This window comes from Ammospiza nelsoni, chromosome 13 (genome assembly GCF_027579445.1).
Source record: "Ammospiza nelsoni isolate bAmmNel1 chromosome 13, bAmmNel1.pri, whole genome shotgun sequence".
Lineage (NCBI taxonomy): Eukaryota > Metazoa > Chordata > Aves > Passeriformes > Passerellidae > Ammospiza > Ammospiza nelsoni.
This window is the reverse complement of record NC_080645.1, coordinates 14,329,448-14,356,429: the sequence shown is the minus strand read 5'-3', so window position 1 is coordinate 14,356,429 and position 26,982 is coordinate 14,329,448. Positions and strand designations below refer to the sequence as shown.

General features: G+C 45.7%; 1 protein-coding gene across 4 annotated transcripts in view; it reads right to left on the bottom strand.

Annotated features, from left to right (window-relative positions):
- WDR59 (WD repeat domain 59) overlaps window positions 1–26,969 on the bottom strand; it is a 47,903-nt gene extending 20,934 nt beyond the window's left edge. For all 4 annotated transcript variants that reach the window (XR_009419364.1, XM_059481711.1, XM_059481709.1 and 1 more), the window contains exons 1-16: window positions 26,726–26,969; window positions 22,530–22,579; window positions 20,850–20,985; window positions 17,669–17,754; window positions 16,692–16,772; window positions 14,626–14,663; window positions 12,636–12,724; window positions 12,062–12,178; window positions 11,023–11,100; window positions 10,124–10,280; window positions 8,394–8,473; window positions 6,145–6,277; window positions 3,960–4,084; window positions 2,971–3,135; window positions 2,080–2,175; window positions 506–662 (exon numbers count right to left, since the gene is read on the bottom strand). Coding sequence is in view for 3 of the 4 variants with exons in the window: in XM_059481711.1 (XP_059337694.1) it covers window positions 506–662; window positions 2,080–2,175; window positions 2,971–3,135; window positions 3,960–4,084; window positions 6,145–6,277; window positions 8,394–8,473; window positions 10,124–10,280; window positions 11,023–11,100; window positions 12,062–12,178; window positions 12,636–12,724; window positions 14,626–14,663; window positions 16,692–16,772; window positions 17,669–17,754; window positions 20,850–20,985; window positions 22,530–22,579; window positions 26,726–26,779 (1,642 nt within the window). In the remaining variant the exon portion in view is untranslated. The remainder of the gene's footprint in view (window positions 1–505; window positions 663–2,079; window positions 2,176–2,970; window positions 3,136–3,959; window positions 4,085–6,144; window positions 6,278–8,393; window positions 8,474–10,123; window positions 10,281–11,022; window positions 11,101–12,061; window positions 12,179–12,635; window positions 12,725–14,625; window positions 14,664–16,691; window positions 16,773–17,668; window positions 17,755–20,849; window positions 20,986–22,529; window positions 22,580–26,725) is intronic.
- Window positions 26,970–26,982: the final 13 nt, after the last annotated feature.

Genomic DNA, 26,982 nt, shown 5'->3' with positions numbered 1-26,982 from the left:
TAGGGGAAGTTTCTTAATGACCTTGGGAAAGCTATTTTGGATAAGTGAAAGAGTGAAGAATGAGAAAAGAGTGGTTAGTAATATGAATATGGTTTCAGCAAGGGGTAAATTCAACTCCAAATCACAGGAGTTTTGTGAAGACTGAGTGCCAAAATACACCCAGTAATGTGATGCTGGTAGCAGAGAACTAGGCAAGGAAAACAGCTATTCCCAGTGTTCTATAAAAAGATCTGTCAATGCTTCTGGCATGCCACAAGCCAAAGGTTATCTCTTCAGCTAGCCCTGCATTTCCAAATGCTAAAGCCCCACATGCAACCCCAACTGCAAACAGTTGCTAACTAGTCTCACCTCTAAATTTACCACAGTATCACTACTTTAACACCATTCCTTACTCCTTGCATGGCAATGACCAAACCTCATCTTGTTCAGAGGCAAGTGCTCCCCAAGACATCTAAAAGGACCATTCCCTGGGTACCTGTTTGAATGGATCAGTGACAGGGCTGACCTGCACCACAGAACCTGGCTCCAGAGGTCCGTGGAAATGGGATGTTTGAGTCCTGGTAGGAGCCGTAGGCATTGGAGACCCGGGCGAACGTGGGCAAGGGGGGTGTCACGGAGTTGGACAGAGCATAGGGATTGCTGGATGTGCTGTCCTCTTGGTTCTGAAACAGAAAGTACACAAGGTCACACTCCTGCTGCCACAGCAGAGAAATCCAGCCAGAGATCAGACATGGCAGTGCCAAGCAGCCTCACAGAAGCTGCTCATCCTTGGAGCCAGTGCAGACCAAGCTCAGAGCACAGTTGCTGCCTCAGCTGCAGAGGCACTTGCAGGCACATTTGCCTTTGAGGAAAAAGCTGCTCTGGCTGCTTGTCCAGAGACTTCTCTCCCACCATAACCGTGTTGAAATGCAGAGCTTAACTTGGAGAGGAACAGGAGGAAACTATACAGAAAATCTGACCTTCAAACTCTGGATATGATGCTCAAGACAGCTAGTTGAGCTGAACACGATACCTCAATGATGCACAAAATCTCCTTGAGTGGGAATGCCACACAACTGTGGGGTGTCAAACACAGGCTGGGAGTCTTCAAGTGAGGAAGGCAGGTAGTGTGAATTACTGGGGTCATCAGGACTATCCACAGGAATTTTGGCAGAAATCTGCATTTATGTGGATAAATAATACTACAACTTCAGTCCAAATGAATTCTTTGAAAGCAGTGGTGCCTCGAGTCATCAGATTTCCATACAACAGAGAAAGTTCCCATTCTTACAATATTACTGCTGCAACCAAGCAGAATAAGCCTTCACATGTAAAAAAAAAAAAAAAAAAACCCCAGCCCTTTATTTGTCATGAATAAACAAAACCTCTCAGAAAAGAAACCTGAGGAGAGTCTCCAATCTTTTCCTGAATGCTAAAAACACCCACTCCAGTACACTTCACCCACACAAAGACCTAATACCTGACACTGGGATGCTGAGTAGGTATGACAGATCTCACAGCTAAGAGCAGAGTGTGACTTAGATTTATCTGCAGTATCATCCCTACAAAACCTCAGCAGAAGGCTGCAGAAAAAACCAGATTTTCACAGTTTGGGTTTTTTTTTCAGGGAAGAAAACAAAAACCCTAGAATAGGACTAGAAGGACCTTTGACTTTGAACAGAGAAGGTGAAGACATCTGCCACTGCCTTTGAGACAAGAATGTCTCCATCAACAACCTGAGGCCTCTTACCTTCTCTCACAGATGATAACCCTGCCCTGGCAGTCAGTGAAATACATTCTGAGCTGGGAAGCTCCCATGCACCACTAAGATTCTCCAATCTCCAGTCACTCCTGGTAACCTGGATATCAGAGTTCCCCAAAGCAAACCTTCAGGGCTTCATTAGTGGAAAACAAAAATACATCTAATCATCCACCCAGCTCTCTTCAACATTAACCAGAAGTGCTCACACAAATGTAATGGCCAGTCTCAGGGGTCTATTTACACATCTAACAAGGCCAGACTCTCACTGCAGAGTCAGAAGTGTGGGACATGGGAAAAGACAACAAACTAGGGCAGGGAGCCCACGCAGCTCTCCGTACCACAACAGACTCCAGCCAGGAGACCAGCTGACGCAGGCAAGGCTCCAGGCAGCTCTGGTTCCGCTTCACTTTCTGCAGGGAAGTGTCTTTCAGTATCTGGAATACATACAAGACACGACTTTATTCACAGTTACATCCACACTTTGCCCACATCCTTTTTGTCTGCAGAGCAGCTCAGATGCCAGGAACAGGTCACAGACATCTCCTAACGTCCACTGGAGCCACTGGTGTGCTGTCTGCTCTGAGGAATGGCTGTGTGCTTTGATCAGAGCACTGAGGTTCACCTAGCAGCACACTGAGCCAGGATGTAGGCTTCAATATTACTGCAGTCCATATGTTTTATGCCAGTTTGTGGCAAACTGGATCAGGTTTTTTCAGGAGGAAACCCAAACTGATCCATCAATGTGTTGCTGGGGAAAGGATTTAATTAGCAATAGTATTTGCTACACCAGATGATTAAACACCTGGTCTGAATTAGCAGGGCCTGTGTAAAAAAAATCCCCTCATTTTTAAAGCAGCTTGTGTAGTAGAGCAGTAAGCAACATCCTAGCTCAAAAATAGCATCACTCTGCAGGTGGATGGTTAGCTGGTCATTTTGTCTATTACTGGCTTGAGGGCAACTGCATGAGGAGAAGATGTTAGGGATCCTCAGGCAATACACATCACATTGGAACACAGCAGCAATGAAGAAGCATTGTTGGTGCTGCAGCCCCAAACACTGGGCTGCAGCACCAAAAAAAACCTCATCCTACGGGCTTCACAATTTACCAGTTCAACATAACCTGTGCTATGTCTTCAGCAAAGTCTGATGTTTAGTTATATCTCAAAAATCCCAACGTCAAGTATCCATCATTTGTAAATTTATAAAGACACTCTCTACTCCTTACACACCTTCAGCAGCTTTGCCTTCATGGAAGCTGTGATGGAGGTTGGGTTGATGAACTGGAAGGATGGTGCAGCATTATTGGGATACTGGACAGGGAACATCACCAGCATCCTGACTCTGTGGTTGCCGCAGTGCACCGACACCGTACAGCTGCGACTCACCGCATCCATCTGTGAGGGAAAAGCAATTGGTCTCTAGTTAGATCTCCCAGGACTTTTACACTTACAGTGGCTTAAATTCATGCTGAGGGACTGATTCCTCTGCACATAAGACGAAGTCATGCTGTTCTCAAGGGCAGGGAACACAGTGACAGCAAAAAGCCCCAGGCAGATGGGGACAGGCTCAGCTCACACCAGCAGACTGACATTCCAGCATCCAGACACTGTGGCCAGCCCAGGTAGCACAACAAAGGGGCTCTGCTCACAACAGCACCCCAGCCCACTTCACTTGGCCATGGAGAGCTCCTGGCCCAGTGCAGCAGGAACAGGCAGTAGAAAACTACATCAGGATCACACCATGAGCAGTGAAACCACAGGGGTGGGGAAAGGAGACAGGCAGCTGCCTCGAGCCTCCCAGCCCAGTCCAGGGATGTGCCTCCAGTTCGCTTCCATGCACAGAGGAGAGTTTGGGGTGCAAGGAAGGGGGCAAAACTGGGGGACAGAGTTCAACAGATGGGATTCAGGACCAGTTAAAATGAGATCAACTGCATGTAAAAAGTCACCTTCCACTCTACAGTCTAGGCAGAGAAGAAAACACCATCCAGCCTTCTCAAGATCAGCCAGTGCACTTACTGTGCTGAAACAGTTTTTTTAAAACCACTGTCTGGGATTATCCTCATTCCTACTACCCCTGGCCAAGAGGATCTTGACAGCCCAGGATAAAACTTGTTTACAGACAGCAGTCACTGCAGCAAAGAAGGTTCCCCTCTAAAGGATCCAATAAGCCAGCCTGCCCACATCCCCTCCCAACAAGCCAGCAAAAGAAAACTCTGTACCTCCACATTGACATTTCGGATCTGCACATTGATCAGTGAAAACTCCTGCTGCAGTGTTTGAGGCAGCCCCAGTTGGTCTGTTTTCTTTCCCACCAGGGGATCATTCAGCAAATCTTCTTTTAAGGCTGAAAGGAAAGATGGAAAATAAGTCGAGACAAGCTATAACAGGCAGAGTATCTCACATGATGTCAGGAGGCAGCCAAGACAGCAGGTTTTCCTCTGCTCTTCTGACAAATGGAGGTATGAGCTTTACCTGGAAAAGACTTGTGAGCTGGACAGTATCAACTGTTGTTTGCAAGCAAGTTTCTGACCCTTCTCTTCAAAAAACCAAAGCTGTTCGCACACAGAGTTCCCAAGAAAGTTACAGAACCTGCCTGTACTTTGTACAGTCCTAAATGGTCCTTCTCTTCTCATATGAGACCCTTTTTCCTCCCTACACAATGCTGCCAGAGTCATGATTGGCTGAATTGGAGCATCTCACTTCAGCAGAAAAGAACTGCAGCCCTAGCAGTCTCCAGGAGGAGCTCTGGTCCTTGGGACTAAAACCTCACCATTCCTGACTTTCAGGGAAAACTTCCAAAGCATAACAATGCTTTGGGAGAGAGCAGGGAGTATTTCTGGTCCTAATAGAAGCTTAATTCATTTGCAGCAGCCATTTGCACTTAATGTTGCAAAGCACTCTAGTGCTTTAACAGCCTTTAAAGACTCATCAAAATACTGTGCCTAACTCTCCAGTTCCAGCACTTTTTAGGAGGACAATAACCCCTGAAGGCCAGAACACATTTAAACAGCCAGGCAAGCACTGCAGGACACAGAGAATTACAATTAAGGTAACAAACTTCACTGACTTTCAGAAGAATTGGTCTCTGCCTGCGGTTGTGCCTTGCTTCTTACTGTGTAGCTCCATAAGGGTGTTTTGCTGTGGCACCATTTCTTAAGAAAGCCAAATATATTTTATTATGATGGTTGCAAGGACAGAAGGGAAGTCCTGATTTTCCAGCTGTCATTCTCACACTTGCAATATCACATTGCACAGACTATTCCCAGCAAAAACAAACAAATGAAAAGAAATTCAAGAAGTTGACCTTTTACAGGCATTCATCTAGGAGTTACTGACTTTGGTGCAGGGACAAATATCTGGTATTACCACTGCCCAATGGGCTGCTGGATTAGGATAGGTAGAATGCTTAGCCAATCATTCTTGTTTGCAATTCTATTACAGCGCTTAGATATATTCCAGAAAAGGGAGCTGAAAAGGAGATTAAAGGAAGATCAGTGGCTCTCAGGGAAGATAATTATTTCTAGCTCAAGATACCACATAGCTTACTGAAAAGCCATCTCTGAGGTTCCCAGTATGGGCAGCGCCCTCCCTTTGTCTTCTCCTCCCATTCCCTTCCAATTAGTTTTTAATCCTACAAAGCCCCACGTTTGTACAGACTCCTAAAGCTCCTCCATAAGCAGCAGCAAGAGCTGTGCAGCAAAGGCACAGCTGGGGCTCTCTCCTTCACCTGCAGAGCGCTGATCTCTTCGAAAGATCCCCCAAAGTGCTTTACTAATATAACATGGAGGCTTTGTCTGCAGCTGAAATGCAGCCACCCCCAGGGTGAAACATCAACAGTCCACAATAGCTTTTTGGCTAGAAAGAACTGAAATTCCTACCTAGGGATTTGCTAGTGTGTTAATCCTGCAGTTGTGTTATTTGCAGCAAAATCTGCCCTGCTACAGAAAAGCCACATTGATTCCCTTTGGCCATGAGGAAAACCATAACAGTCTGAACCAAAGAAGAAACCACATGGAAACCAGACCCACACAGTGACCACATGGGATGTCTGGATGTGCATCATCAGGGACAGTGCTAACTCTCACTTGTGGAAAAAAAGAGAGATCAGGCAGCCTTACCTTTGGCAACAAGCCACAACTGCAACCTAAAGAGCATGCAATTAAATGAAAATCATGACAAGCAAGAGTTTCATTTTACAGCTAGAATCATTGTGTTAAAAGAGAAAAAACTTGAGAGGACCATCCTGAGGAACCCCCAGTGTTTTTCCTCCTCCCTGATGAGGAATCCATTAACCTTTGAAACAGCAGCAAGTTGTGCTTTGCCTATGTTTTACACCAAGATGTATCTTCCTCCCACCCCAAAGATGCTGGTGTTTGAGGTTCCAGAAGCCATCACTTCTCTCACCTTCCTCATCCCCATGTCCAGAGTTGTGCTGGGGCTCCGTGTCCTGCGGGTGAAGGGTCTTGTCTGGCTCTGGCAGATGAGAAATCCCATCAATGAGGTCCTCAACTCCATCCAGGATATCATTGGCACAGAGCTGAAAAGAACAAACACACCCACGTGCTGCACAACAGAATCCAAATTGTGGGAAGAGCCCCACTAAACAACTCACTGCTCCAGACAGATGGATTTGCAAGGTGGGTCTATCCACGCAGCAGTCATGACTAAGACTGCATTGTTCCTGTGACAAAGACAGGTCATCTTCCACTTTCCATCACCCTCAACCCTGTCACCTCAACAGCCTGGCCAAATCTCCTGCTCACTTAAAAAGCTACTTAATTGATTGGGCCAGTCTAAGAAATAGAAGTTTACCTTTAGTCAAAACTAAAACTGATATTACTTCAATTCCTTGAATTAATTTTTTAAAAACATGTTCAGTTTTTTAGACCAAATTTAATAGTACCACACTTTCTGCACTTGATATTTACACTCCAGAAGGATCTAGAGACCCAGGTGCAGACATGGGGTCCTATTGTTCCAGATCCTGTATCAAAATGAGACTATAAAACCCTGGATTTGAAATTCAGCACAAGAAAACTGGGAAGATGAAGGGAAGAGAAAGGATAACGGTGTGATATAGCAAATTACAGCATTGGTCACCAGCAACATGCCTTCATGTGCATAGTTTGATCCAGACAAAGACAAGGACAAAAGAGTGGGAGCCAGTAGAGGAAAAAATAAAGGCTCTGACATGAATGAACAATTGATTTAAAGACAGGAAAGAAATCAAATGTTCACAAATATATCAGGTAGGAGAAAAGGGTCATTTTTCACAGAGAAAGTTTGTTACAGACCTGCAGGACTCCTGCAGGATCTGTGCTGGGACACATGCTTCTCAACATATTCATTAAAAACCTGGAATAGGAGGTGAATAGTGACATGACCAGGTTTGCTGATGCCACCATGTTTTTCAGGGCAGTAACAAGTGTGGCTGATGGCAAACAATCACAGAAGGACCTTACAGGAGCAACTGTATTAAAATGAAAGACGAACTTTGGCTCAGATAAATATAAAGCAACATACATCGGGAAAAATTTCAAGCTGAAAGTTCAAGCTGAGGGAACAAGATGAAGAAGCAAGACTAAGCTGATGATTTCAGGGAATTATGCCAAACAATTTACAAACTAAACTGAGTACTGAGAATTCTTTGGAAAGAACAAAGCTCAGATCCCCATCCCCAAAGGTATATACTAGAACTGAAAAAGGGTGGTGAAAGGCAAAAGGACAAAGTTCTAGTACAAAGGATAAATTAAATCAAGAACTTTTGACTTGAAAAAGGAGGCAGCTGAGAAGGATATGATGGAGCCCTACAGAATCATCAGTAACACAGAGAATATTGCTCATTTCATCTCAATTGAATGAAATTAGGTGGCAAAATAAACAAATGAGATGGTTTTCCACATAACATGCAGAAAAGCCCTGAAACTCCTTGTTGTTTGATGTTTAAGGTGACAAAAATTTACACAGGTCCAAGAAAAAAAAAAAAGAACAAGTCTATGGAAGTGACACTCATCAAGCTCTATCAAATACAAAGATGCCAGGCTCAATGAGCCTCTAAGCTGCAAACAGCAGGAGGCTGACAGGGCATTTGAGAGAAACATCACTCCATGTCTGCCTCCTTCTTATCCCCTCCCAAGACATCAGCTGAAGATGTACAGGGCCCACTGTGGCCATATGAACCTATGGTATGAGCCAGCACAGCTATTCTAGTAATTGCATCACAATCTGCTGCAGATCCACTCACACCACCCACCCCAGGCTTAGAGGCAATGGACACAAGGGGAGGTAGAGGAGGGCACAACCTCTACATTTACCTGGCACCTAAACTGTCAAGAAATACAGTCTTGTGGCATTTTAGAGGTAATGCAGGCAGTAACTGCCCTCCACCTTCTCCAAACAAACTTCTGCACTTAATGTTAGACAACAAAGCAGCTTTGCACAGCCACCAAAACTTTTGAGACACAGGCTCAAAAGACCCATCACAGGTCTCCCTGGGGATGTTTCTGGGCTGGAGCTGAAGAGGAAAGTGAAGCAGCAGCTTCTGTGCCTGCAGTTCTATGATACCAGAAAAGTGACTGGGAGTGCAAGGAAGGGGAGGTGAATCCAGCCTGTAAGAAAAGTGTCTATGGTTCAAGAAGCAGAGCTCCACATACCCTCTGTAACTGGGAGTCAATCCGCCACATGCGCAGGGTCTGATCGCGGGACCACGTCACCAGCTGGTAATCCTTGGAGCCTAAAGAGGACAGAAACAATCAGAGACCCCACCAGAAAACAGAGACTATCTCAGCCTTGTGTTCAGTGTAAACAGATTCAAACAAGCCAGCAGGCACATTCATAAGGCACTAAACTGAAAGGCACAGCAAGTCCTTTTTGGGTTCCAGTTGACCCAGGTACATCAGCCTTTGTGCCTCCTCACACCACAGTCACCACACCTCTGAACAGGCTGTGATTTACAAGCCAAAAGCACCAAATATAATGAATGTGACACAACCAGAACCCACAACAATGTTTATTTAAATAGAAGAAATAGTATAGTAAAAATGTTTCTCAACTATAACTGTAAAGTAAAAATATCTTTTAGTTCATCAAATCTGCCTCGAGAGGTAGATGTTTTAAAACATTTCTAAGCAATGAGAAGGTGGTTCTGCCTTTCCTCTTCTTGCTTCTGAAAGAGTTGGATGACGCCAAGTTCAGGTTGTAAGGAAATAGATCTAACCACATACTATCCATCAACAGGCAGAGGTACACAGACCTATTTATGTCCATGTTTAGGTCTTGTGATACAGTTTTAAGTTTCCCTCGTCAAACAGCTGCTATGCTTAAGAATTTGCTGCTGCACAGCTGCTTCCTACACCCCTCTGCTGAGGCACAGGGGCTGTCTAAATACAGCACAACAGACTCTGTGGAAGGAAATTTGTGCTATCTTGGTTGTTTCCACACTGAAGCAGACTTGGAATGTTTGTGTGATTGATTTATGTTGCTTGAGACAAGCAAGAAGTCCAACCCTGGGTATGTATCTATTAAAGCAGCCAAGACAACCAACTGTACCTCAAGCCTGCTTCAATGTTCATGCACAAACTATCTTAGCCTGTGCCTCCAGATCCTAACAGTTCTCCATTGCTTTCCTCCTTCTGAAAGAGGAAAATCAAGTTATGGAGAAGGAGGTGACTTAACTGGTGGGAAAGGGCTGGACCAGCACTTTCACACAGCACTGCAAAGCTGTAGCACAAGTGACACCAAAGTCAGACATGCACATTCTGTCAGTGGCAGCTGAGGGGCTGGAAACAAAGCTATGCTCTGTGTGGTTATGCAACCTCTGGTATGGAATCTCCTATTCTTAGCTGCTTACACTAGAAAATTTAGTCAGGACTGAACTCTAACAGCAGACACTCTATGCCATGTTATTCCTCCCTTGCCTTGCAGCAGACAAGTAAGGTGTGCTTCCAGGGTCTGTGGTCTGGGATGTGCTGGAGCCTGCTGACCCAGGCCATGATATGAGGGGTTAACTGGTTAGCCTGAGTAGGGAAAGGGTGCCTGCACTCATGCACCTATCTAATAATTTGCACAATTTATTCTGAAAGATTTATTTAAAAAGAGACTCCCAGGAGAGTGGAAGCAATGAAAGTCACCACTGACCCACTCAGCATTTGGTAGATTTGCTTTGGTAGCATGGAAACAAGGCAGTGCTTCTGTAAGCACGGTGATAGAACCAGTACAGAACAGCTGTGGTTTGAGGGAGGCAGCGGGGGACAGGAAGGTGGGCAGGAGCTACTTCAAGGTAAGGCAGGAGTCAAGAAGTAACAGCACTGCAATCAGGAGCCACACCCCTGGTTAGCAGACAGCCACAGTGTAGGGAAGAGAGCACATTCAACCCTGAACTCACCTTCTTTCTGCTTCCTCCACTGGAACTCCAGCACCACATCATCATGTCCTACGAAAGTGTGGACAGGCGTGTTCAGGTCAAAGACATTCCAGAGGAGGAGACTGTTTTCCCGACGGAGCTGGGGGACCATCACTGTCACCAGTCCATTGCTGAAAGGCTTAGGGAGAAACACCCTCCCAGTTAGCCAGGGAGAGTTTCCATGCTGCTATTAACATACTCTAATTTTCCCCTATTCCCACCAACACAAATGCAAAGGTTTTAAATGAGCTCAGCACAAAATACAACCAGGCCAAAACCTGGGAAGATACAAGGTAATTGCTGTGCAAAACCACTGTGTTTCAAGGGGTAAGCTGTAGTGCACTGAGATATTCAATGCAGCTTACTTAAGATGAGTAACTTCTTTCTGCTGCTTCCTCACTTTTCATCTGTGAGGCTGGAGGGATTTCACCCCTGACTTTTCACTGGGAATCCTTACTGCAATCTGCCTGGAGCTGCAAGAACTGCTACCTGGGGACTGAGCCCCAGCAGCTCCTCAGGGTCACAATGCTCAGAGGAACATGGAAACCAGTCCCACACCCCTCATTGCTTGGACAGGGAAAAGGGATCAAGATTCAAGGCACAGCACTGGCTTCAGGCCACATTCACATGTCTGGGGATTATGACTGATATGAGGAGCCTTAGCTTCCCTTGGGTGGGTGCTCACTCACTCCTTCTCCTGAATGCCCCCACTGTGGAGGCTGCTGCTCTATGCCTTATAGGCACCAAGAAAGATTTTTAAAAACAACGTAATAATGCCCACAAGTAGAAGTGCTGAGAAACCCTATGGCAGTTCTTTATTTAATGCCTCTTTGTGCATTCTCCTCAGAGCACAAGTGGAACTGGGGGGGTTTCTCACTGACCGTGTATCTTGCCTTCCAGACAGGAACCTGGCAGGGAAGGATGTTGAGGTATTTCCGAGGCTGACGGTAATCCCAGAACTTGAAAAAAACAAAACAAACCAAGTGAAAGGCAAGCAAAGGCAGGAGTCAGCTGGCTATACTTTCAGGCTGTAGTTTTCCATGTGGCTTGCAGATAGAACAGACCAAACAGCATGCCAGGGTGCCCACAGCATCATTAGTAATCCCATTCATTAACAGCAGAGACGGCCCCAAAGGACAAATACCAAGCTATCAGCATCTGGCAGCATCCCTTAGAAAATGAGTGACTTGGGGTCATATTCACAGTGATCATAGCTTGAGTAATTAGAGCAGGGAGACAGGCAGCCTGCTTGGGCTTTCAGAGCTACAAGGTACCCTGCAGGCTGCCAGCCAACGTGCCAGTCCAGGCTGGAGGCAAGCCCACCCTGCTGTTACTGCTAATTTTCTAATGAAGAATCTAACCTTTTGCTTTGCTACACTACACATCAATTGCATTTGCCTCAGAGCTTAGCTCAACGTGAATGAACTCCATTTGGCTGACACACAAAGCACACTATTTCCCCCCAAGTAAAAGGCCCTGCACAGCAGTGCTTGCAGGCAGTCTCTTATTGATAATCCTGCTCAATATGAGTTTGGAAACTCCAGGGGCTGAAGTATGTCTCCCCTCAAGTTACTATAATCAGCTTGAGGCTGGCAACATGCATTTCTGGAAAAAGGCTCTTCTGGCATGTGTGGTCTGTTCCTTTCTGGCAAGCAACAGGCAGAGACAGTTGTTTTCAGCTTCAATACTGCCCTAATCTCCACAGATATGTGGCAAACATATGTGCACCCATTCTTCAGTGACCTCTCTGCCTGTTCTCAGTACAGTCCTGGTTCCACACACCAGGTGGCCAGAAACCAAACAATAAAGATCCAGATCTTGCCAATGGCAAAGCACCTCCCAAAACTTCAGCAGCAGCAGAAGGGGATCTGCTCTACTATCCTTCCTACTCCCCAGCAGGAATTCAAAAACAACACTTACCCTGACAGAGTTGTCCTGGCTGGAAGTGGCCAGTGTATACTCATTGTCAGGATGCCAGTCCAGACCATGGATTTTGGAGAGATGAGCTGCCAAATACTCCACTGCAGTGCTGGGTTTCTGCAAGGAGAGACACTGTCCTTCTCAGCATAGGACACCTGAAAATTGGTCTAGTTCTTTGGCATAAAAAGAGACTTTAACCAGGGCAAGACAGAACAACCACCCCTGCTGGGGAACAGCAAATAGCTCAGCATAAGTAGCTGAAGAAAAAATCCTGTGAAGGTATGGCAAATTCCACTCACCAAGTGTAGCTCTAACCATACTTTATACTCAGTTCAACAGTTAAGTACTATGAGATCAAAAGGAAAATGGTAATGGGTACAGTCTCTGAGGAAGGAGGTTACCTACATACTCTCTTCAGGCTCTTGGACTCCCAATTCTCTCTAGTTTAAACTGACCCACAAGAGAGCTCTGGGATAAATTAGTACATTTCCTCAGTATTTTTCTGTCACCAGAGGAATATCTGTATTAGGTAGGTGGTAAAATGTACAGACTATTCAAAAATTCCTCAGCTTACCCTTTTGTCCCATATTCGGACATCTCCATCATGGCTTGTTGCTAAACAGTTGGCATTTTTCTTGTTCCATTTCACCTGGGAAGCTCCAGCTGCAGCACAAACAGAGCAAGCCAAAACATGCAATTAAATAGAAAAGAGCAGAGCAGTCCCATTGCCTGGGCCCAGAGCTGCTCTTAGCCCAGGAAAGGCAGTTCAGAGGAAGGATATCCCAGAAGGCCAGCATGAAGGATGGCATGAAAATTATTAACTCCTGGTTCCTCAGTGTATCATTTCTATCCTCAGGACAGCAAAGTGTTCCAGTAGCATGCCTAGAGATCTTTATCACATCTTCTAGCCAGGGGCTGTACCTGATTAGAATACTCATGTCCATTAGCTCCAATGGAGGAACTTCCTCCAGATCAGAAATGAAGGTGCATCATCTCCTTCCCAAATCCCCTCTTTTTTTATTCAAGCTATTTCTGGGTGCTTAGGGCCTGTTTCATCTCCCCACCACCCCCCCAAACTATCAGCTGCTACACAGGCAACTAGTGCTATTGATCTATGATTAAAATACAGGTGTAGGAGAAGTCTGCAGTGCAGGTGACCTTGGGTGGACCAGAAGGTCCATTTGTCAAAATATACCACAGAAGTCAAAGACACCAATGACAGTGTAAAGAAACTGGATGATGGTCTAAATATGACTTATATATGGTATAATGAGGGACTCAGTTAAATCAGATGATAGGTAGTTATTTCTAATAGAAACAACGCACAGCTTCAGTTAATGTGGATTGTTCAGGTATTGTAAGCATAATTCATCTGTTCATCCTTGTTCTGCCATATTTTGAAACCTTTTGAGCTATCAGAAAGGTGAGATCCATGAGAAAACTAAACAGATCTCAGCCTGCTGCTATTCCCCACCTCCACTACCCACCTCCTGCTGCATGGTGAGCAGATTCATCCTGACAACCTGGCAAAAAGCTATTCTGGGGGATAAAAAGCTGCAAATAGACTGCCAGTTGATTGATTTGATCCACTCACTGAAGGGTACACAAATGTCTGGACCAGCATTAAACAGCAGCAGGCACAGGAGGAAGGAAGGAAGCAAGGAAGCTTTCTGGGGAGCAGGCTGCTGGGCTGGCTCAGCTGTGAAACCTCACCCCAGACACCAGAACCGACCACTGCTCCTCTGTGACTCAGTAAGGCTTTCTGCATTTCTGTGACAGAGAGCTTTGCTGGCTGGGAGGGCAATGGGAGCTGCTGCAGATGTACAGCCTAAGGAGATGCAAGCAGCAGAGCATGAGAGTCACACATTGTAAGGATTGCTCCAGTGCTGGGGACAGTAACTCAGGGAAAGGATGTTTTGCTCATCATCTGTGCCCAGTCCCAGCTCCAGCCAGTGAGGACAGACACACAGCACCTGCCAGCTGGTGGTATTGCAGGGGCTGGACACACACCTTGCCAGCAGCCAGGACAAGAGCCTTTCCAGAGAAAGCACAGCCCAAAGACAGCACCTTGTGTGCTCCCTGCATGTTGCAGGTGCCCCAGGGAAGTGGATGCAGCCAACTCCTGTATCCAACCCTCAGTGAATGAGGGGACAGGCTGGCAAAGAGAGCAGCATGGGGTATGGTTTAGTTCCTCATCTGATTCAAACATAAAATGATGTGAAGAAATTACAGAGAGGCAACCCAGGACAAGCAGTGCAGCAAGGTGGTTAAGCAGGGAGGGAGCTCCATGTGGCAATTCACCAATGCTGGGCAGCAAATCCAAGTACCATAACTGCCCTCCATGCCTGGGAACCTCAAGGGGCTCCACATCTCTTCTGAACTCTGCTCCTCTGAAAGGAGTGAACTAGAGCCTCTCAAGCTGCTCCTACAGGGGACAATCACACACGGTGGCACTCCTGCACTTTGCCACACCTGGCCTTGGAGCATGAAGGGAGGGAAGAATAACAGCAGGGACATGCAACAATAATGTTGTTTAATGCCTACATCGCACACATCAGACTTACCAACTGCAGAGAGTGAGACCGTGGGCTTCCTGGTGTCTCTGAAATACAATGTGGCCACTGTCAGTACACACAGCATAGTCCAGCCTTCCCAGAGAGCTCCCTGCTATTCCAGCACTAAGGTAATTCCTGCCTTGGGACCTCATGTACCTTCTGCTTACCAAAATACACCAGCACTAAATGGAATAAAAGTGATCAGCTGGAGGACAACAACCACCCTGGAAGTGTTTAAGGCTAGGCTGGATGGGTCTTGAAGCAACCTGGTCTATTGGAAGGTGTACCTGCACTTAGCAGAGGGATGGAACTAGATTTTTAAGGTCCATTCCAACCCAAACCATTCTATGATCCTGTCTTGCCAGCACCTGCAGCAGGAAGTTTAGGGCAGAGCTAAACTGGATGAGAGGGAGGAGAAACATACACAAAGTGTGGCATTTTGCAATTGGGTAGGCAAGGAAACAGGACTCATGAATTGTTGCTGTGGGAAGCAACAAAACAGCCTTTCCAAGGAGGATTAAAGGAACAAACAGAGCTGTGGAAGCACTCAAAAAAAGCCACTGGTGTGTTCGTGAAGCCTTTGCAGATTCTGATTCAAAGCAGATGGAGTAGTTACTACAGAGCAAAAACTTCATGTCTGGCATATAATAACAAAATTAGTAGAAAATCAGCCCAGCTGTGTGCAGACCAAATTCTGTCTGTCTACAAACCAAATTTTGCAGCGGCAGAAACCAGTGTGGCACCATGACAACTCCTAGCAGCCAGGGCATAGATCAAGGCAATAATTTACTTCCTGGCCTTGCTAGTCAGGATTTCACCTGCTCTTTCATGAAAAGTGACAGTGAAAATAAGGAATAGTATCTTCAGCTTTTTCTGTTTGCTGAAAAGCAGAACACTTTCTGGAATGGACTGCACCCCTCCCTCTAAGAATTTCTGCCAAATCAAAAAGTTGTTTTGTATGAAAAATTAAGTGGGGAATTTCCAGCTGCCCTTACTGCAGGGCTGCCTCCTTAGGGTCTCATTAGAGACAGTCACTTCAGCAGGATGGTAATTTGCTTGAGGCCAGCACCTCAGTGCCACAGCAGGCTCAGAGCCTTTCCCAGCACAAGTGGGATGTGGAGGCTTTCAGAGACTGCCTAAGGAAGCAGTTCTGGGCAAGTGATACAGGCAGACACAAAACAATGGAAGGGCACAATAGAGTTAAAGGAGGAGCTCTGATAACAACCTTCAGACATCTCTATTTTTTCTTCTTGGCATTAAGATAGTATCACAGGAAAACAACCAGCAGTTATTGTATCTCTGTGTCTTTTAATTACACATTAATAATATATTGTCATTCTCAAGCACCATTTAAGCAAGGAGCTAAGTGCCTGTTCATAGGAACTAAGCAAGCCTCCGGGTAGCCTGGTGCAGTGGGGTTATATAATTATCCTCCTATTATAACTGAGCAAGGGAGGCAGAGAGGAACAATGTGATTTGCTGGGGGTCATAAAGAGCTGTACAGCTAGCAAGAGAATCCAGCAGTCCCAGTACCAGCTCCTTGCTTCTCAGGTGTAAAATCTGTGGCTTAAATTTGGACATATAGCTGGAAATATCTGCTATCCTGAAAATACTCATAGGAAACAAGGGAAGGTACAAACAGAAAAACCTTCCTGAATACCATTGTCAGTCTTCCCACCACTGAGGGAGAACCAGCAACAATCAATGAATCAATAGCAGAAATGGCTATAGGATCATGAAATGGTGCTCATTAACTGAGCTAAAAAAAAACCCCAACAGGTTGAGGAATAACCTTGGGCTCCAGAAAGAGTCCCCAAGGAAATATCTGAAGTGGGTAGCTTAAGTTAAGTTAAGTTGTAGCTTAACTGTACCACTCTACTGCCCATCACTGACTCTGAAGTGACTGGAAAATAGGGGAACAGAAGACATCTTGGAGACAATGGGAAATAGCTGAAGCTCCCAGAAGAACAGCTAAAGAGCAGCTCCCATCAGGGTGTGCTTTGCCCTGCAAGCTGATAATTACAGAAAAGAGTCCCAGTGATTTTCCCAAAATGCAGAAGCATACTGATTCTTACTTGATGTCCCAGATGTAGATGTACGTGTCCACTGAACTGGTGACCAGTAAGTCTGGCTCAAACACTGCCCAGTCCAGGTCACTGCAAATGCAAAATCATAGATCAGTAAAGAAAACACACAGATGCTGCATCAACTTTTCACAAGCTGCCAGTACATTCTCCAACAAATTCACAGCAACTCCATGACATCTACTGAAACTTTTAAAGTAAAAAGCAAGATCTTAATAATTTCTCTAAGTAAATTCCAAGAAGCAATGAAATGCTTCTAAGTAAATTCCAGTGAAGCATCCTCCTAGTCCTGAACTTTACAGCTACTGTGTGTGTGCTCTTTCCCCTCCAGGCAAAGGGACACTGTCTCAAAGAGTTCTCAGTAACCACAGATCCTTGGCATCAACCCCTCACTCTGGGATGCCTCCCTGCTGGAACACCAAGTGCACCTGGGACACAAACAGCCTCCAGCCAGCCCAAACAACTGTTATTTCAAGGGCTGCAAATATTTCCCACAGTCAGAAGCTTGAGTAAAAGCAGTCCCTCAACTGCATTTCCAACCCAGCATTGAAATGTGACCTTAAAACAAGAGGCAAAAATCTCCCCTGCACCACTGTAACATTCTCTGAACTTGGTCTTTGGGATTACCTGCCTTAATTAAGCTGCTATCACACAGAAACACAGCTGGGATTCAATTTAATAAACATGCTGCTTCCCAGATGATGGCTGCTGCTCTTTACAAGGACAGCAGCCTAAGGCAATGACATTGGAGCCATCAAGGGCTAAGTTGGTAAATTGGGGGAGCCATGAGAGGGTGAGCCACTTCACACATGACATCATCACCAAATGGAAAGGCACTCCAGTCCAGAGAAGTGAGCAAAAACAGGCTCAGAGCAGAGCCTGAGTGAGGCCAGGACCAAAACATTCAGCTTCTATGAAATGATGCATTATTTTCTACTCAGCAACCCACAGCACTTTTTGTTCTTCACCTGATCACACGTGTGTGTCCTTGCAGAGATGTGCAAACTTCCCCATTGCCTTCCTTCCACTTATACAGGTCAACACGCTGATTGCTCTGCAATTAGAGGGAAGAAAGGAGAGACAGTCTCAGGCCAACAAGGTAGGACATGGATCTGGCTGTTAGGACCAGGTTCCCTTCACTTTGAAGAACCTCAGTTAACAATGAGTCATGCTGTGAATTAGCAAAGTCCTTGCCCAAAGCAGGAGAGCAAAGATGAAATACAGGCTGCAAGGACTTTCAAAAGCTTATACTTTAATTATACCCACTTAAAATTTGAGATAAACTAGAAAGGGAGAAAAAATCCCACATTGCAAAATCTTTCCATTAAATTGTGTTCTCAGAATCTTTATTTCCTAACAACATGCTGTAACTGCAGGCAACAGGCAGACAAATTCTCTCTGCAGGAATACCCTGCCAGTCTGTTACATTCACAAGTGGAGGTTTTGGTGAGGGGGATGATGGATTACCACTGGTCGTCCTCAGCTCCCTTCTGGGATAAGCAGGGCCATTGCCAAACACAAACAATACAGTATGAAGTCTAATGGCTTCAAGGACACCTCCTCAAGGGTACTCCCCCAGTCAGTGCCAGCCCAGGAGAAAAGCTTTAAGTGTTTATCACTAGCTGTAAAAAAACAACAGCAAACCAGAGGTATCAATGACAACAATACTCAGGGCTCCTTCACTCATTGCAGGAATGAATCCTTGCCCAAAATGCAGCCACATGCAAAGTTACTTGAAACTAGTTATTGTGCTGTAAACTCATGCTCTGTCTCAATCAAGGTTCACTTCAGGCCAAGCCAAGTCTAATCTTTCTGGGGCTGGAATTGCCTTTGTGGGTGCATACAGAGTGCCAAGCATAGTGGATCATGACTGGAAATTCATGCAGATTTTGCAAAATCTGAAAGAGTATGACCTTAAAATGTTATTTTCATTAGCCTCCTGTTTTCAGACTTTTAGGTAGATGAGGGAAAAGATAAGAGACTTCATAGAAACACATAGTTGTTGAGGTTGGAAAAGACCTCTAAAATCACTGAGTCCAACTGTTATTTACAATTTTTGTGGCAGTTTTTTTTATGGTGGTGGATTTTCTTCCTACCCCAAAGCTGCTCCATGTGAATTTCAACTTGCAGATAGATAAAACATTACAGCTTTCTTTGAAATGAAAGGTCTCATTCCAGCTCAGCAATAATATATGACATTTCTCTAACTGTTCACAGCAGGGCTGCACAAGAGCTTAGGGCAAGAAAAAACTCTTTGCATGTTTCTCACTGACAGAAGTATTTAAGGGGTAGAGTGAAATTACCCAATGGGATTTACCCAGTACTCCAGAGACAAGACACAAGATAATGATCACCAGAGAGACTGCTCCTCCCAACAGGAGCATTTTCTAAAAAACTGATTTTCTTAAGTATCAGTAATCACTTTCAACAATTTAATCACTCCCTTGTTCAAGAATCTGTGGCCACACAAAAGGAAAAACAAGGATAGAGGATTGAAAGCAACACCACTCCTGAAACAACACCTTAGGAGTCCCCAAAAACATGCCTGAGCCAGAGGGCAGACACAGCCAAGCACAGCAAAAGAACTTGCTCCAGCTCTTCTGGAAAGAAGCTAAACACAAGGACAAATTCCCCTCTGCCTGTACCACCTCCTATTAACAGAACTGCAAACCAGATGATGCTGCTGGCAAACAGGATGGCAGCCTTTTACATCCCTTTTCCATCCACAGGGATGCAGAAGGATAAGACCCTTGGGCTGTTTATCACAGTGAAATGGCTTGAAAGGTGGTATTTTTGACCCAAACTGAAAAAGCTGCCTGATCTCATTCTTGGGGATTTTTCAACCAGTGTGTCTCAGCAACTATGTTCAAATCCCCAGAGCACCACAGCATCTTTTTTTATAAACAGAAACAGCAAGGTTTGATGCCAGCTATACTTGGGTTCAGTCTGAACAAGATGGTTCCTGTACCCACTCAGAGCAGCAAGAGGCAGGAGTGCTCAGATGAGCACAGCTCTCCTTTGCAGCAGGGTCCTGCTCAGGTCAGCATGAACTCATCACTGCATATTGTCTTCAGAGTGTTTGAAAAGAAGCTTTCCTGCTCCACTTGTGACCTGCCCAGTGCATTTCCTTACTTGGTTTGGGTTTCCACAGGCTGCACCCAGAAGTGGCACTGAACTAACTCTTTTACTAACTCTCTGCTCAGAAGAAGAGTGCTGCTGAAGGCACTTTTGAGACATCAGCCACGTGCCAGAGCTGGAAAGAGGCTGGGGAATGTCAAAGAGCAAACAGCCAGAGGCTCCCAGCTGACAGCACCAGTCCACTTTTAAAACTGCCTTTAATTAAAAATATAGCAAATCCAGGAACAAAAATTCTAAGAAATCACCTTCAACTAAGTGTTTTCTCAAAAGAATAGACAGAGAGATTTCTCCATCCCTAGCTAGTCCAGGACTCTCAGGCTGTAAAAGCAGACAACACTGCAGAAAAGGCAGCTCACCCTGGAAACAGTCTGCATCTGGCTGGGGCCAATGGCCACGGTGCAGTGGGTGATGGCTGAGATTTCCATCAGCAGAGCTCAGGGCCCTGGGTGAACAAGCTGCAGAGCACGACAGACCAAGCACAGCAGAGCTGAAAACTGCACTCAGTCTTCACGCAGCCATTACTGCGTCTTCAGCCCAACCCACTGCCTCATGAACTCCTCACTGATACAGTCTATGCTCAGCTGCAAACCCCAAGCTACAAGCCAGTATTGACCTGTGCTATTTACAGACTGCCTGGTGCACCACAGCCGAGCAGCAAGGCAGGGAGGTGAAAACAAAACAGCACAGAGCAAGAAATTCAAGAAGTGCACAAATCTCAGACTGGAAATCAGAAAAAAAGATAATTTCCCTCCAGAAAAGAACCATTTGGATGCTTGATTTATTTGGCAAAGTAAGCAAAGCCAGATGCAACCCTGACTGCCCAATAACTGAGAGCCATTCAGCTGAACACCTCTCTGGCAGTAAATCAGAATGAGGCCTTGATCTTGCAATGTGACTTGCAGAAGCATGTCTGTGCCAGCTTCACACAGCCTTCCAGCTCTGCAGAGGCTCCCCCATGAGAGAAAGACCAGGGAAGAAGATGAGTTACAGCTTTTAAACGAGTGAACTTACAGAAGCTGCAAAGTAGTAGGCGTAGCTGTCGTGGGGGTTCCACTGCACGGCGCCGATGTCCCACTTGCTCTGCCGGGAGATTTTCCGGTGACCCTCGTTGGGAGCATCCAGGTTGACAATGTAGAGGAAACGGCGGCTGCAAGACACAGACACAAAGGGGCTGCACCTCACAGGGCTGATCTCAAAACCCCAAGATCACATGGAGCTCACAGCCTTGTGTTCAGAGGCACAAGACCCAAAAGAAGAGAAGCATTTCATGAGACAAGTGAAAACACTATTTCTGAAAATGTGACATTTGACTACATACTTCAAAATTTACTTAAAAAAAACACACTGAAAGTAAACAGGATCTGCAAATGTAATAGATAGCTCACACCACAGAAAAGCCCAGATAAGTTGGATACAAGAAGTGCTGGAAAATGGTGCAAACACATTCAAACAGGCTTTGCAGGCCTAACGTTGCTGCAGCAGCAAAGCCTAAGTGGCACAGTCCCAGGAGTGCAATGCAACAGCTTCAGCCTGGATAGGTTGCTCTGAGCAAGAGTTAATGAGCCTTGACAAAGATGATTCTACGTGGGTGCTTCTTTCCACACCAGTCTGAGGGCTTGGTTCCACCAACAGTACAAAAACACCTGCACAGAGCTCACGCTCAGCTGCAGCAGCTTTTTAACGTGGGTGGACACAGTCCTGCACAGATTTGGTTCCATTACTTACCTGAGCTAACTCTATATGCAGCAGAAATAATTCTGCATGATAGCAAACCTGAGCTCATACATCTTGCTGGATGTGGCCAATTCCCCACTAAGCAAGGTGAGATTCATCTTACAAGCAAGAGAAACTGCCCAGAAACAACAGTGAGCCAGCTGAACCCTATGGAGGACCAGCATCAAAACATAATGAACCCTTACATAATTACCCACATGAGCATCATCTCTCAGCTGCAAAGTGACCACAGAGCTGCTCTGAGCACTGGCCATTCCTCCTGTTATTCCTGTACAGCACTGCCAGACTAAGGGTTTACATGGAAGCAAGCACTGCTTTGAGCTGTACCAAAGGACTTGGTTCCTTGAAGGCTGACCAAAGATCAGCTATACTCACATGATTCTGAAATGAACATCCTAATTGGTGTGGCAATTGTGTCACTGACAGGGGGACAGGAATAGATTTTAGTACTGAAAAGCAGGAGCTGGAAAGGCACTGCTGAGCTGGTTGAAGACGTGCTCTGGAGGAGGATACATAAGACCAAGCTCTCCTGGAAGCTTGGGCAACTTGGAAGTCTGTGGCACCTACTGTTTGTATCATCCCACAATGAACCAGCAGAGAAGCAGGTCAGAGAGCCACGTGGGAATATCTGAGGCAAATTTTGGTAGAAAATAATCTAATCTGTATTTCAAGACAATCCAAACAGTACTTCATGATGCTCCATCTCCCATATGAGGATTTGGAAAGGAATTTACCAGGAAAGCCACATCAGTATTTTACTGTGCTCTTGTTGCTGTCTCTCCAGTCTGAATCCCATCGGGAACATGACCCAGAATCAGTTTCATTAAGCCTTGAACAGAATTCAGCTGCACCTTTCTAAAACAATCCATCAACCCTCCAGCTGAGGTCAGCCTGAAGATTGCTGGTCTGGCTTGTGGAAATGATTGTCACACTTCCAACAGGGACTGTCACACTCACCCTGAGAGAACCGCGCGCTGTCCCAGGCAATCCACTGACATCGCAGTCGCCTGTTAAAGACAAACACAGAACAAAATTAAATAATACCTGTCAGGTCAGCTGCTCAGTCAAACTTAGGGCTTTAGGGAGGAGTTCAGGAAAGTAACATCCCCTTAAAGTAGCAGAGAGGGGCAAGGGTGTAGTGGCTGATTTGGGATGCAGGACAGCACACGGGAACATCTTCGTTAGCATAAAGTGAAAACAAAACCTGGCAGACAACATTATGAGCATTAAGACCTTGCTCCCTTCTTCCTGCTCTGGCAATCACAGCTGCAGCCTTTCAATCAGCAATCTCTAATAATCTGTATTAATCAGCCTCTGCTCCTGCTCAGGAACTTTCTGAGTCTCTCTCTTTCATTGCAGGGATCCATTTAATTATATATGTACTGAGAGATAGAAATGCAACCATTTGTGTGTTCAAAAATGAGAGATGGCCAAGAGGCATCAGAATTTACTTGGCATTGCTTGTAAAGAAGGCTATGAAATAACTTAAAGGCCATTAGAAAAAAAAATAAAAAAAGGAGGACTGTTTGCATATTGTCTCCCCCTCTTTCTGTGCAGAATGAACTGGCTGATCATCTTGTTTAAATGCCAAGAGAATAAAGGAAAATTTTACTTGGAAAGCTGAACAGTTCCACCCATAAACAAAGATACGACTTCAATAGAGTTTTGAGCATTCACAGCACAAAAATCAGAATATGCCCCACATTCTTCACACTAGCTGCTGTCATCTTCAAAGCTGCCTCTCTGAGGGCTCAGGATGTATCTCCTGCTGCTGTTCAGGACTTTAAGTGCTCCCAGCATGGATGTAACAAGACTTCAGGATGTCCCACAGTTACTACTTACAAGCATCACTAAAACCTGACAGACAACACAGAAATCCCACTCCATATCAGTCAGATCTGACAGTAGAATATCCATCACAAATTCTGAGCTGCTTCAGCCAGGGCCCATCCCCTCCTTGCAAAAACCCCAAGTGAGGGAAAAGCAGCATTACAGACCCATTCTTCTCTAGAGACCACATGGCAAACAGCTACAGCTGCCTGCAGAGTTTCAGCAGGAGCTCATGGTAAACCAAACCCCTTTTACCACTTTTACTGTTCCAGGAACAACTCCCCTTCTTCACTTATTCCTAGGCAGCAAATCCAATCTTCTGACAAGGTTTCCCTAATGCTGTAAATAAACAGCTAGTTTTAAGATCTCTACATGATAAGGAAACAATTCCAGCTTTCTAGACTCCACAGCACCTTGCAAAACACAGAACAAAACCTGCAAAAAAGTAGGTTACTGAATCTATATAAAAAAGCAACAAGCAAACAAACAAATCAAATCAACAGGAGAAAGATCTTTTCCCAGATGGTTCACATTTTTCTTCTGAGAAATTAAAATGAGGATCACTAAAGCCCCTACAGTAATCAGAGCTTTCTCATGTGATGAAGAGCTAGTCAGGAGTCATATTTCATACAGTTGGAGCCATCTTTCCCCAAGACAGAAAAAAAAAAATGTCAATTTCAAATGATTGCAATTTCATATACAAGTTTATTTTTCCTATTTGCCTATTTTTTGGCACTAGGATCTCCTTAAGTCCTTACAAATTGTTTTCAATAATGAACACTGGTAAACTGCTTTTTTCCAGGCACCAAGCATCATAGAATGAAATGAACAATCAGAATGATGTAAAAAGTTTCACATGTCAGGCTGCTACTCTGATGGGTCACAAATTAAGTTGTTTTACAGCAACAAACAGCTCCCTATGATATAAGAGCCTTATCTAGGGAAAGGAAAATAAAAAACAAACTGTTGTCATTTAACAGTGATACATCAGTCTTCACAGCACAACCTTCCAGAAGGGGGATTTGAAACTGAACAAACCAACCTGAAAGCAGTTTTTACCCCAAAACAACACTGTGGATAGCTAGAACTGCTGTTCATGAACAACAACAACATGAATAAGCACAGCAGGAGCACTGCACATTTGAGAATTTGCTCTAAACCCACAGCCCAGGCAACATCTCAGCCTTCAAGCATCTACTATGGCATTGCATTGATTTCTGCTAGGCCAGCCAAAGAAAGCTCCTTTTTATGTCTGAACTTTCATTAGTTTCCCAATTACCTTCATTCCCTCCACCTGAGAGACAACACACCAACCCAATTTGCCATGGCTATGCTGTTTTTCAAAAGCTGCAAACCCTTAACAAGCAATTCCAGTTCCCTGCCTACCTAACCTCCCATCCACACACTGAGTTGCTACAAATGGTTCCATTTCAGAACTGGGTGAGTTTTGCTCTCCTTTTGATAGTGCCAACAGCCCAAGAAGAGCCTGTGGCTCCTGTTTAAATCAGAAGAGTACACAGACTGCCACCTCTGTCAGCTTGGACAGAAAAATGACACTTGTAGGTAACATAGGCCCCAAAACACACAGTGATTTTCTGATGTGTTACAGTTGGGGTGCTGCAGCTTTCTCATGACACACTCCAGCACACTGAACAAAGACAACTGCAGGGCTTGCAGAGGTGTACTGGCTATAAATGTCACAGCTGCCCACTCTTTTCATTCTTGTTTCCATTTGGGTTGTTTTTAAGGTAGAGATTTTGGAGATAGTGTGGCCTACATGCAGAGCTCAAGACTGGTGCTGGATGATTTCAGCCAAGGTACTCCAATTTCTCAAGCTCAGGTTTCCCACCTGCAAAAACGTTCCTGCAGACTCCTAAAAAAAAAGCTCAGACACAAATATATAAACGAGTTTAGCCTGAAGCAGCAGTCTGGCAGCTCTCTGGTTTCATGTGGGACAGCAGGCAGGTCAGAACAGCTCCAGGAAGATCATACCAGAGCAAAGCCAAGTGACTGAAAGCCCCATGTTCACCCTGCCAAGGTTTGTGCCAGAGCAGGAGTGACACTGAAACCAACTGCTGCAGCTTGGGGTGGCAACACCTGTCCCTCCTGCTCCCACACACCAGACATTATGAGTAAGCAATAAAGTCATGAGGCCTCCTCTCTCCTGAGCCAGATGCAACATGAATCTGTGATGGAGGAAGATGCACCCTCAGATCTCATTCCTGGCTTCCTGAGGGCAAATCCTCAGTAGCAGATGAGGCTGCTTTAACATTTCTGGGAGGAAAACTAATACAGAGCTTTTGAGGTACAAAAGTGAAAAGCTTTGTGAGCTTACAGGGGGTAAGCTGGGTGCAGCAGAAAGGATTCAGTGCTTCTGTTTGCAATGGTGAAGGCAGAGCCCTTACTGCTCCAGCACAAGAGGACAAACGAGACAAGAGAACTTCCAGAACTTTTGTAATTTTTCTGGGTTTCTTGCTGAAGTATCTCATAGTTCACCCATTGTATCTAGCTTTGTTAAGCTATTGCCAACACCTTAAACCTCCACATTTCTTAGAACAGAATCATAGAATTTTAGAATGGCTTGGGCTGGAAGGAACCTGAAGATCATTTTGTTCCAAATCCCTTTCATGGGCAGGGACATCTTCACTAGGTTGCTCAAAGCCCTGTCCAACCTAGCCATGAACACTTCCAAGGATATAACAACAACTTCTACAACACCACGTGAACAAACAAACTCTGAGCCGAGCTCTGCTATCACCATCAGCTTCAAAAACAAAAGCTGACCTTTTTGCTATTCACAAAAAAATATAAGCCACTTTTTATTTTAATCAAGCGACACCCAGCAATTTATTTGGCAGTGAGACAGTAGTTGTAACAGTCTCCGTGAAAAGTGACAGAGCCAAGGAATGGTTTGGGTTGGAAGAGACCTTAAAGCCCCTCTCTTTCCAGCCCCCCGCCATGTGCAGGCATCTTTCACTAGACCAGACTGCCCAGGGCCCCATCCACGCCGGCCCTGAGCTCCTCCAGTAAAAGGAAATGAGCAAAGACGTGTGGGAAGTGGCGATATCGTATGTTAGGCCTAAAAATGTATTAAAAAAAAATACAAGACCTAATTAAGATTAGAAATTAAGCGCCCCGTGAATTAAGGCGCTATCTCCGCGCAAACGACTGCAGACCGCCTCAGCCCCGGCCATCGCCGCCGAAAGGCCCCGCGGGGCCGCCGAGCCCTCCCGGGCCGGGACCTCCCCCCGCTCCGCTCGTCACGGGCCGGCCGGGGGCTGCCCCCGCGGCGCGGTGATGCGGCAGCCCCCGGGCCCCCCGACCTGGGCGTCTCGGAACTCCACCACCACATTCTCGCTGCTCCAGCGCGCCGCCATCTTGGGCCGCCTCGGCGGAGCCTGCGCAGCGCCTGCGCACTATGGGGCACCGTGCGGAGACTGCTGGGATATGTAGTCCCGTCGTTCCCCACCCCCCACCCGCCCCCGGCCCGATGCACCGGGGCAGCGAGTCCCGTGGAGTCGGTGGGGGTGGGGGTCCTACGGCTCGAGGGGGGGGGTTCCTGTGCGGTCCCGGCCTCTCC